The following is an 11328-nucleotide window of genomic DNA, read 5'->3' as shown; positions in this document are numbered from 1 at the left end:
CTTCATTTGAAAAATCGGGAACACAGATATGCGATAACGAATTTGAAAAGTCAACGAGTTTAGTGTTGGTTTAACATGCACGTTTATAAAATAATCTAAGAAAAATGGTAGAATTTTTGCAATTTTCATTCATGCAATTTGTATTAATTCACTTAATTTATTTTCAAGCAATACTATTTTGTCCACAAAGAGCCTTGGATAAGTCTCACCAATCATAAATACCAAGTGTCCACATACATGAACATCTTATCTTATTTTGAATTAATTCAGGCCATAAGTATGAGGCCAGGTCTCAGTTATAAGTATATTATTGTATTTTCATCATTAGGGTGAAAGCACAAATGCAAACATCTAAAGTTAATGCCAATCTTTGAAATATTTTAAATGGAAGGCAAAATTTAAAGGAAAAAAATGAAATCAACATTATATAACCAGATGTGTGTAAAAATGTAAAATAATTGGTCACTCCCCTTTTTGCAATGTACTTGACTGCTCCCGTATTATGTTGACAATAGAAACAATTACTACTTCAATGCAACACCCAACTTGACGCAGTTGCTTACGTCTGAGCGCTTTGATTTTTGTCGTAGGTGTAGGAAATGAAAATGTTGTGTATCCTGTTGGGCAGGTTCAATCTCAACCGTTTCCACTAAAAGCAGGTGACACGTCTTGGTTCCTTGACATTTTAGCACAAGACAGAGAAGAGAAATGCTGTATTTGCTTGGGGTAAGTAAAACCATTTTACCCACTGCTATCTACCTTTTTTTTTAAATTATACTATTGACTGCAGCATTTCTGTTTAAACCCAAACAGATAGTTGCTGGCCTTCTAGTCATCATCATGTGCTTCTCCAATGGACTTGCCGAGGCAAGTAAACCTAACAACAACCCTTGTGTTTTATTTTGAATTGAGCGTGAACAGACATGAGCATAACAAATTCTTCCAAGTAAAAGTTTTCCTTTGCTTATGTTTTATTATTATTATGTTTAACAGGGAAGTAAACCTCCTAAATCACAGCTACCAGAATCCAACGGCAGCAAGGTCAGTAATGGCAAAAAAGCTCTCGGTTCTCATACTGCAAGAATTGCTTTAAAAAATTGATGTTTTTGTGTGTGAACAGAAAGATTTGAGTGAAGGAGATGTGCATTTATTGGCCAAGATCCTTTCCGTTGGACTGGTGGATGCAGATCCAAACTACCTGCACCACCTTAAAGGCTACCGAGACCTCCGAGGGGGATGAGACGGATAGAAATGAAGACTTTTTAAACAACAACAAAAGACAGAGCTGTTGGAGAAGCCATTGACAGAATGCTGACTACATTGGATACTACATTAGAATCACCGGAATTTCGCTCTACGCGAGCCAACGTGTTTCACCATGAACTGTCTTACACTGAGATTGAACTGATAATATCATCTCAATATCAAGTCCATTGAATGAAAGCGTAAGAGTTGCCAAGATAATGATCTTTGAACATTACGCAACATGTTGCATTGGAAAAGAATGTGGTTGTTTGCCCTTGAAACAAAAGGCAGGAGCTGACTTGGAGTAAGCAGAGCTCTGTTGAAATTTTCCGCTCTTAGTGTACATAAAGTGGGGATTTCCACACGAGACTGTTGAGTTTGCATCCAAGAAGGTAAAGCAGGGTCACTACAGACATGTTAAAACAAAAGAAGCAAAGCAGTCCAACTGCACTGAAATGGCCAAGGAGGGGATACACCCAAATCCCTGCTGAGAGATACACCCAGATAATCCTGTCGAATGTAGAAGAAAAATAGTTTCAGTATCATTTTTCAGAGGTGTCAACTATTTCTTTTTAACAGGCTGCAACATAGCCATTAAGGCTTCTCCAGGACAGCTGCCAACTATGAAAATTATTATGTTTGATTGGTCCCTGCAATCCGTCTGTCTAATAGTAATAAACTAATTTAATGTCTATCTTCATGGATTAATCAGGAACAACAAACAAAAAAATTCAACACTTAATTTCAATTTAAATAGGCAAACATGTGACTTACCAAAAAAGATATCCCACACCCACCACTCCCAGTGTGACAACTGCATTCTTTGTACGTGGGTAGGCATGCGGCTGCACCAGAAATTCTCCCAGTAACAAAGGAAGGACGCATGTGTGCTAAGAGGAAAAGTAATTAAAAAATATTATTAGTAGTATTATTATTTTTAAATATAGAAATCAATCCATATAACATGTTAAAATGTCCTTACCATAGCATGGTTTATCCAAGGAGGTAGGAAGGCGTCAAGTGTTGCCGGGTAAACTAACTCTCTGTCATAGGCAAAGATAGTCCAAAAAAGAAGAACGACAAACTAAAACAAGACTTCATGTCAACATTTTTGGGTTATGTGGTTTTTCCAAAAATGTTCAAAGTATAGACTTCTCACCATGCCCACTGGGAAGGCAAAGACGGAGAAAATTAGATCTGTGCATCTCTTCAATGTGCCTTCCAAGCTTTTTCCAAGATGAAGATCATCAAGTGCAGCCAGTCCAAAGAACACCATTTGGAGTAACTGTAACAAAAAGAAATGGATTTTCAAAGGATAATGCCTTTTTAAAGCATTGTCATTGTGAAAGCAACAGCAATTCTTTTTTTCTTCTCTTGTAACGCTGGCCACTAGATGGTGCGAAATTAAAATTGACAAAGATAAATACATACATCTCCAGATATCCTATTAACTTGACAGGTATCAGCCAATCTTGGGTAAAAAAAAAGTCCATACATCAACTGACCAACCTTCATTTGAAAAATAATGACCAAAAAAAAAACATTAAACATAACAGTATCTTATTACATCAGCCAATCTTAAAAAAATACTATACACAAAGTTATCTGATTCTAGTGTTTGACCCGAGAAAAGAAAAACACAGAAACAGAACTATGTCCTTACTACAGGCACAATTGCTACAAAATGGTACTTACTAAGTTCAAAAACGTGAGGTATTTCCAAGGTCCCCCATACACAAAGATCCCAGGTGGCAATTCTTCTCCATCCTTAGCAGCCAGAGTCATCACAACAAAAGCATACCAACTAAATACAGTGATGTGGTAAAGTCCCTTCCTTGAAGTCATTTTGTTCTTCATTTGACTGATTTCCACTGAACAGTCTTTGTATAAAGTCACAGCGGACACAAATCCCAGGCTGTAGCGTGAAAACTAAAAAGATTAGGCTAAATGTGCTACTCAATGCAAACACAAGAGCCCCACTGTTCACAATGAAGTACAGTAGTACACTTTGCAGAGTAGCGTGTATTTCATAACTAGGGTTTTCAAGCATGTGACTTGATGGCTAGTTCACTCTCTGTAAGCTTAATGGCTTTCAAAGGGTTTTGCAAGAGCGGTCTGATGTAAGCACAGTTTAAGGTTAAATATCTGGTTAAAAAACTGTTTAATCCAAATGTGTCAAAGAGGCGGTCCGGGGGCCAAACCTGGCCCACCGCGTAATTTTGTAAAATAAAACGGAGGGCAGAAATCCAAACATTTTGAAGGCACTTTATTTGCATTAATTGGACTGGAAGACCAGCCATGCACTAACGTATTTGGAAAAATAACTACATTGTTTTTGTCAATGTGTAGCTTTTGCAGGTAAAAGCACAATTGCAGAAGAAGACAGAGGAATAAAAGCTCAGTTCCTCCAGTATACAAATAACATGAAGTCACTTTACCTCCTACATGAACTTCAGAATTGTACATGATCAGGAATTGAGGTCCTTTAAGAAAAATGTATTTTTACTGTTACGGTAAAAAAATGTACAAACGCACCCAAAATGTGACAAAGTTGTCAGGCAAAGTTTGGCATAAAACAATATCACGGAGTCCTTTTTTTAATGTAACTTTTCCTTTGTATTGGTTTCTCAAAAAGTTATCTACTAATGAATACCTTCATTATTATATCAAAGTAAGCTTATAAACAACAATAAGAGAACATTTCTATCTCTTTTTTTTCCAACATACGTTATGTTGGAAATGCAACAGTCCTCGTGTTTCCATCTGGGATTCATTGTATTAGATGAAATACCTGTTCTAATATTTCTATGTGAAAGCAAACACTCTGGAGTGGTACTACAATTTAAATTTTTAAATTCAAAATCGCAAGTTTTTCTGGGGGAAACAAGGCCTGGACATGAATGGTCTTGTTCAACGTTAAATGCATTTACATAACAGCAAGAATATGTCTAAAATATGCGAGTGAAACATTTGCGTGGAATTCTACCGCACTTCCGAGGAACCACCAACGTGTCAGCATCTCAGATTACTCAAAAGTTATGAAAAGAATGTAGACTGGGGCAGCGGTTGCAATAAAAAACACTAGATGGCAGAAAAAAACTTTACAACAAGTTTTCTTTCTGCACTCAGGATAGCCACTCACAATAAAAATTGACATTTTGAGAACGCTGAAGTTGAACCATTGTTTAGTAAAAAACACTAGTCTATTGTGTGTGATCACTATTCTAATAAAAAAAAAAGCCAAAGCTGTCGCATTTTTTTCAGATCCATCAGCAACTGTATTGCATGTATATTGTGGATGCCACTGTAGACAAGGCACGTCAAAAATCACTTGTAACAAATTGCACTTTACCCTTCGGTGTCATGAAAACATGTTATCACATACAAGTGCACAGTCAGTTACCCATAAACGCACTCTTGTTTGACAAATACAAGTCCTACCCTATTGGTCCTTACTGATCATGTAAATGTCTTAGTCAGCATGTTGAGTCTCTGCACTACTTCAGTCTCCAAACTTTTCTCTCAGCTTTCTCTCAATCCCAGTTAAGGAGTCATCTGCAAGAAAGCAAAAAGGTGTCATGACAGCAGGGAGCAACAATGTGCGAGAATAAACTTACATCAAACCGACTGTAAACTTTTCTCTCCTTCCTCATGCTTTGGAGTTTCTCTAGGAGCTTGTCACGGTCCTGAGGCGGCTTTGGCAACCTGCCGCTTAGAGACTCAATCTCTCGTTCCTTTTCCCGGTTGGCCTTTTTATCGGCTTCGTCTTCCTTCTCGTCATCCGTGACGGGGGACTGTTTTGCGGCCTCGTTCCTGATTTGGCTTTTTGCGGAAATCTTTCCCAACATCAGTTTTGTATCATCTCGAAGGTTGCTGCTCGAGAGGACACCCGCGGTGGACGAATGGTAAGCAGACTGACTTAACTTTGGCTGCTTTGGTTGCTGCGATTCCTCTGCCATAAGCCCTGAACATGTATTTTGCACCGCTGGTTCGTTTATTCCTTCGCTGCAGACAGACTGTGTTGCAGTCTTATAAACTGTACTTGTTGTTTCACTGCCCTCAGTTTTATTGTCACAAGGTTTGGGCAATTTAGAATCAACATTTTCAGGGTCTAAACTTTTGCTAACAAGTGGTACGGCTAACGTTGGGGAGGGTTCAGAATGGTCCGAGTTGAGCTTTTTGTTGCTCAGAACAAACTCGTCTGTAGCAGATGTCAAAATTGAGGTAGAGTGCATTGTGATTTGGTCTATATGACTTGGACTCTCATTGGTTAAAGAGTCTGCATTGGAGGGCCCACTCGATGGAGTTGGGATAGCTTCTGTTTCTTCGGTTTGGGAAGGCAAAACAGAGGGAACTAAATCTATAAGAGCAGGAGTGGAAGATCCTGCTGAGATAGATTCAAAGGGGAAATGTACTTCTCTTTGTGGGGAGTCTTTGAGAGTTGGTGTAGGAATTTCTTTTTGGTCTGACTCAGAATGACTTTGCAACAAAAATCTATTGGATTCAGGTGACAAAGAGCCAAGGCTCTGAGTTTGGAAGTCACCTTTGTCAAGTGTGAGGGTTGAAGGAATGACAGGTGACCCACTGGACTCATCTAGAACTGGAGAAGTTCCCGAGGTGTTTACTAGTGCCAGGTGGGTTTTGGATTCATTGTTTTTCATAAAAGTAGGTGATAAAGTGGAAGGCTCTGAACTAGGTGTACTACTTTCATGGAAAACGGCAGAGTTGTGATTAGCAGAGTTGCAGGAAGGACTAATATCAGTCACTGTTGAACCTGAAACAGAAGATCTTTGCTCTATGCTAGTAGAGTTTATGTTAGAATCCTGAGGACTGGATGTAGTTTGTGGACTAGAAATGGATAGCGGGGGTTCAGAGTTAGAGTTCTTTGCATCAGGTTGTGACGTTATTGTCTTGAACTGCAATGAGTCTGGAGTTTGGATGTTAGGAGTGACAATGTTAGATGCAGAGGATGAGGCTGAAACTCCCGTATTAAGAGTACCTAAAGTAGTCTCATTAGAGGTAGATCTAAGAACTGGTGTGACATTTACTTCAACACAATGTTCAAGCAATGGAAGATTAGCATGTGTTGCTTTTGTTACAGTGGGTTTTTGACCAGAGCTACACTCACTCAGGGCTGGTTTGTGAAGCTCTGGGTCTTCTGAATCACACAGTAGTGATTCTGTTTCTGCAGAAACAGATAAAGATGCTGCGATTTGCATCTTCTCCGATTCCACTCTATCTAAATCAGTTGAGACTTTAGGTTGTTCAGTTTTTGATCTCTGGGAGAAAACCGTTAGATTACTGACCTGGACCTTTTGATTGTTTGCCTCATCACTGACATCAACATGTGTTTCGGAGGATTTTGTTTGACTTGAATCCTTAGTAGTAGCACTTGATGATAATGAGATTAACATTGGGGATGATGTATCACTTTTCCTTCCATCATTGGGCGCAGTGCCCTCAGTTCCAACGTCAGGATCAGTTGGTATTTTCATTGGAGCTTTTTCATTCGCCTTTTCAGCCTCTGCAGCCTTCGCAGCTTTGCGTTTTGCTGCCAGCTCTTTGAAAAACATCAATCTCTTATCAGGATCATTCATGTCTACCGCCAATGGATTGTTAACCAAAGACTTAGGGAGTAGATCGGTTTTGGTCAGATCAGATTCTGACCGCTTCAATCTAGATGGCGATTTTTTCCCCTGTTTAATATCTGGCACTTTCAACGGTTCTTGGATCTGGAGATTTTCTGAGGAACTCTTTGATTCTTCCTTTGATGGATCTTTATCTTCTGGTTTGTTGGTACCTTCCTGTGCAGAGTTATCAAACGTAGACGACTTTAAGTAACGAGTCCAGGCAAAAGAGTCTCTAGCACCGGATCTTCTTTGTGCAAACTGAGAAGCCAGAGGGCGTTTTGTCTGCTCACTCTCATTTTTGTCACTTTCTTCCTCTTGCGGTTGACCTGCTAGTTGGTCTAAAGAGTTAAATATCAGCGATGATCTTAACCTTGAACTTCTAGGCATCGCTGCATTGTATTTTCTCCTAAAGGACTCGTCCTTTCGAACAGCAGTTATAGATTCCTTCTGTTCTGACTCTTCGGATTTCTCCCCTTCTGTTGTCGATGATGATTCAGAGGGTGTTGGTGTCGTTTTGGTGTCGGCTGGCATAGGTGTATTTTCTTCTGGCAATTTATTTGACTGTTCTGTTTCCATCACAAATGCTTTGGCATAACTCGGCAACTGACTTACTCTAGGAACGGCGGGAATCTTAAACTCTCTGACATTTGGAATTTTTGGAATGGATGTATCTATGATCGCTACTGTTGGCTGTACAGGGTTGGAGGGATCCTCAAACGGATCTGACGTCTGAGGTGCCATTGATGGCAGGCCTTCATCTCCTGGATTATCGTATGCACTGAGGTAAGAGTTGATTCTCCAATTCCTTAAACCCCGCTTTACCAAGGGGTCTCTACGATCAGTGTTGGGCTCCTGGAGTAACTGCTTGTCATCCATTGTAGGCTGAGATAAACCTAAAGGTAAATCTCCTGGGGGTTGTAAAGAGACCTGCTCATACTCCACGTTCCTGGTGGATGATAAATAATTATGCACAAGGTCAAAGTTATCAAATGGCTCCATTTCTTGTGGTAAGCCTGCTTCAGAATACTGATCTGTTGATGGATAGTTTTGACACCAGAATTTCTCAGCTCCCCTATACTCATTATCGGGACCTGCCCCCACATTTTGCTGCTGTCCCCTTTGAAAAGGTCGTCCCGGTGGCTCTAAGTCTGCTACGGGTTGAGTCTGGAATGGGTAACTGTACCTGCTAGGAATACCTTCAGTATACATGTGTCTTTTAAAAGGAGGGTTTTCCATCTGGTACCTGGAGTGAGCTATCTGTTCCAGTCCTGACTGCTGTGATGGAAAGCGACTATGCAAATCAGGAGGACCGTGCAAAGGTTCATTTCTTTTTAGTTGCATCTTTCTCCAGTCTGTTTCTTGGTGCTCATCAAATGGTGGTTTAGCCCAATCCTCTGTATGAGACATATCCATTGGTACCAACTTTCTGGGCTCTCTGTACACAAAGGAAGGTCTTTTACTTGGGTATTGCCGCTTGTGTAAAGGACCAATGTCTTCCATTGGAACAGGCTCATCTATTATTATTGGCTGAGACTGAGCAAACAGGATTCGAAACTCTTCATCGAAAGTCGATACAAGCTGTCCAAGGAAAAGATGTGCCATACAACGATGTAGTTTCTCAAAAGACCACATGAAGCTATAAAAAAAAGAAAATACCAAGAAGATAATGAATGTTCTTCCCTTTCATGTTAAATTGCAAAAGCATTTGCTAATTGATGTGTCAACATATCTTATCTTAATATAAACACCTCTTTTCTTTTATTGTAACTGTCTGTAGCAGTTTAGGAACATCACCTGTAGTTTCCACTCAGTACAGCCCTGCAGTCTGTCAACAAGAAGCGATCCATCATCTGACCTTTGAAGGATTTCCCTGAGCGACAGTGATAAGTCATGCCGGACACAGTTCGAACACGGAGATACTGCAAAAGAAATATTACAGTTTTATGTTGGAGTGAAAGCAAAAGTGGTGGTATTGCATCCCCCCCCCCTCTTTCTGTATAGTAGTACAACTAACAATGAATACTGTGCAAGAACCAGAACATTACAAAGTAGCCAAAATGAAGATTTTGTGCTAACCCTCCCTGAATTCCAACAAGACAAAGTCCCCATTTATAGAACTTTCTTCAAGAACAACCCAGAATCTTGATATAACCAACATTATGTTTTACCCAAAAAACAGTTACACTAGATGATATGAGCAGACACATGACTATGACTAATGCTACAGCTTATTTGTTCCTGTTTTGCTATTGCTAGAGGAATTTTACAATCTCAATTATGCCCCTTGCTGTCTCTACAGTAGACTGCTACAGAATAAGTTTTATTGTACCTTAGAGACTAACAAATATATTTCAATATTTCAATGTTTTTAAAAGGACTTACTGGCAACATCTGAAGATTTACTCTGCAGTTGGACACCATGTTCATAAAATGATGTGCATTTTGCTCGTCTAAAAGAATATAGACGGCGACGTTCCTCATGGCGGCATTTAATATATCGGCAAAGATGTCTACATCAGTAAACATGTCCATTACTATGGCAATCACCTGTGAAGACAAAAAATGCAAAAGGTCTTGAAACACTGAGGTTCAAAGTAGACTGGTCTCAGCAAAAGAATAAAGACTAACCTGCTGAGCATTCTTGATGAGTCGACGGGCCTGCTCCTTGATGCTTGGCATTTCAGGCTCAGGGGGGTTAACTAGGGTAGTCACCTCTGTAGGAACACCAAACATATGCACTTGTGGCCAGCCAAGATCCAGGTCGGGAGCATCCAGGTCTGAGTGCACAGGCCAGTAGGTGTCCGAGGAGCTGTCTCCAACATTGTCGAGAAATGTTTGCTCTTGATAGGTGCTCTGATGAGGAGCTTGGACTGAGCTCTGAATGAACTGAATTTCTTGCGTGGAGAGGAAGTCCACCACATCTGCTTTTAGAAGAAAGTCATAATATCCTTCCAGCTTATCCTCAATCAGCGCATCAATTGCCAGACGGTATTCTTCCCGATAATGAGGAGGAAGGTGGTTGGGGTGCATGGGGTTATCCCCCGCAGAGGAACATTGAGAGCGACGTGCCATTACTGCTGGGTGAGGAAATGGCGAGGGCAAAAAAAGCACAATCCGTTAGATGCCTTATCATATATGCAACAAAATCACTCATCTCCCTTTATAAAGGCACTCATTACTTTTTACACCCGAGTCTAAAAATGACCTGTTCGGCCCAAATTACTAATTACGTAATTGCATTTGTTATCAATGCTATTTTATTACATAGTACTAACTTTAGAGTATTACTGAGGGCCACAACCAGATTGTATTTTTTTTTTCAATTCATTTTAAATTTGGTTTGCATGACTGCAACTTGACGTCCACCCACATGTGTGGACCTCCCATTTTGTAGCCACTCATCCTTTACTAAATGTTAATAATAGTTGACTGATAATATGATGTCCGCGCATTTCATGAGATTATGTTTATCTACAATGAGCAAGAAATGTCCACTTGCCATTTAAAGAGTTAAAAAAACAAATGAATGAAAGGGGTAGATGAAATTCCAGTACGTACAGGACAAGAGTTATGGGTGCGGCTTCTCCCTTTGGCCCAAAACCAAAAAAAAGTCTCCATTTCTCGAACTCAAGAAAAACCCCGCAAAAAGAGCACATTTCCCATCGAAAGAGTAGTTAAGATGTCAAAATCCCCCAATCCAAAAGATAATACAAAGTAACAAACAATATTAGGGCGCTCGCAACGCTCTGTGCGCAGAACTTGAGTTACTGTCATCCATGTGTTATGACAGAAATAACAAGTAAAAATCTAACACATTTGTTCCACATTACAACATGCGAGATAATAACACATACATAGACTTAGAGATAAAACGTACATTTGGCGACATGCGCGGTACTTACCGATCCAACGTCAAGTCATCGTCACGATTGCCGTCGTTTTAACTCGCAACGGGCCATTTTTGCCACAGTGTTTCCGGTCGCCTTGACTCCAGTCGTGCCTCTAATACAAGTGGGACCTGTTGAGAGTGTTCTGACACATTGTTGCTTTATTTTTCCCCACGGCTACCTAGCTAAACCAGTTTGCTGTCATGCTCCAGGCATGTTTTCGACAATGTTGAGAGCTAACATGGAGAAGAAGTGAATTCAAACGAGACCCGCCCCCTTTCTCTCTCTCCCCCTCTCACTCTTTCTCCCCCTCCCTCGCCTCGTGAACTCTGCTCTTAGTTTTGATCAACCGGCTGATAAACATAAGATGCCTTCACAAACATATGGAAAAATCGGACGAATGACTTAAAGTATGTTGACATTTGCCATGTGTCTAGTAGTTTAGAAACAACTACAAAAAGGGAATAATTAGATCTTAAAACTATATGAAGGTTAACATGTAACTGTTTAATGTAAACATTAATATTATACTATCCTCTAGAATTTGTTGAGTGTTAACCATTGAC

The 11328-nt window shown here is 40.0% G+C and overlaps 2 protein-coding genes and 1 long non-coding RNA gene across 4 annotated transcripts; 1 reads left to right on the top strand and 2 right to left on the bottom strand.

The window, feature by feature from the left end:
• Nucleotides 1-497: 497 nt before the first annotated feature.
• On the top strand, nt 498-1937 carry LOC144205279 (uncharacterized). The gene is made up of 4 exons (XR_013328043.1): nt 498-726; nt 814-877; nt 1004-1041; nt 1121-1937. It is a non-coding gene; the product is annotated as an uncharacterized LOC144205279 (long non-coding RNA).
• LOC144205278 (androgen-dependent TFPI-regulating protein) lies at nt 965-3259 on the bottom strand. The gene is made up of 5 exons (XM_077729541.1): nt 2941-3259; nt 2405-2530; nt 2228-2329; nt 2020-2135; nt 965-1755 (listed from the first exon to the last, which is right to left on the bottom strand). Exons 1-5 carry the CDS (start codon nt 3100-3102, stop codon nt 1581-1583), a joined length of 681 nt encoding a protein of 226 aa, XP_077585667.1. The 5' UTR covers nt 3103-3259; the 3' UTR covers nt 965-1580.
• Nucleotides 3260-3496: 237 nt separating this feature from the next.
• fam83ha (family with sequence similarity 83 member Ha) lies at nt 3497-11031 on the bottom strand. Of its 2 annotated transcripts, none has more exons than XM_077729540.1 (6): nt 10778-11031; nt 9504-9952; nt 9258-9422; nt 8670-8794; nt 4863-8511; nt 3497-4800 (listed from the first exon to the last, which is right to left on the bottom strand). In XM_077729540.1, the coding sequence occupies exons 2-6, from the start codon at nt 9945-9947 to the stop codon at nt 4789-4791; spliced, it is 4395 nt and encodes a 1464-aa protein (XP_077585666.1). In that variant the 5' UTR covers nt 9948-9952; nt 10778-11031; the 3' UTR covers nt 3497-4788. The 2 variants fall into 2 exon arrangements, with proteins under 2 accessions (XP_077585666.1, XP_077585665.1); XM_077729539.1 differs by having other exon boundaries at nt 9504-9949.
• Between the last annotated feature and the right edge of the window lie 297 nt (nt 11032-11328).

The sequence above is a fragment of the Stigmatopora nigra genome, chromosome 12 (genome assembly GCF_051989575.1).
Source record: "Stigmatopora nigra isolate UIUO_SnigA chromosome 12, RoL_Snig_1.1, whole genome shotgun sequence".
In the NCBI taxonomy this organism is placed as follows: Eukaryota; Metazoa; Chordata; class Actinopteri; order Syngnathiformes; family Syngnathidae; genus Stigmatopora; species Stigmatopora nigra.
This window is presented reverse-complemented; position numbering and strand designations above follow the sequence as displayed.

What these genes read in the sequence shown, in the direction of transcription:
- LOC144205278 (XM_077729541.1), bottom strand. Translation starts at nt 3,102, where the DNA reads ATGAAGAACAAAATGACTTCAAGGAAGGGACTTTACCACATCACTGTA. An exon ending in TTGCCTTCCCAGTGGGCATG is followed by an intron (nt 2,330 to 2,404) that starts GTGAGAAGTCTA and finishes GTCTTGTTTTAG; the next exon opens with TTTGTCGTTCTTCTTTTTTG. An exon ending in GGTGTGGGATATCTTTTTTG is followed by an intron (nt 1,756 to 2,019) that starts GTAAGTCACATG and finishes TACATTCGACAG; the next exon opens with GATTATCTGGGTGTATCTCT.
- fam83ha (XM_077729540.1), bottom strand. Translation starts at nt 9,947, where the DNA reads ATGGCACGTCGCTCTCAATGTTCCTCTGCGGGGGATAACCCCATGCAC. An exon ending in TAAATCTTCAGATGTTGCCA is followed by an intron (nt 8,795 to 9,257) that starts GTAAGTCCTTTT and finishes TTTCTTTTGCAG; the next exon opens with TATCTCCGTGTTCGAACTGT. An exon ending in GTACTGAGTGGAAACTACAG is followed by an intron (nt 8,512 to 8,669) that starts GTGATGTTCCTA and finishes TTTTTTTTATAG; the next exon opens with CTTCATGTGGTCTTTTGAGA.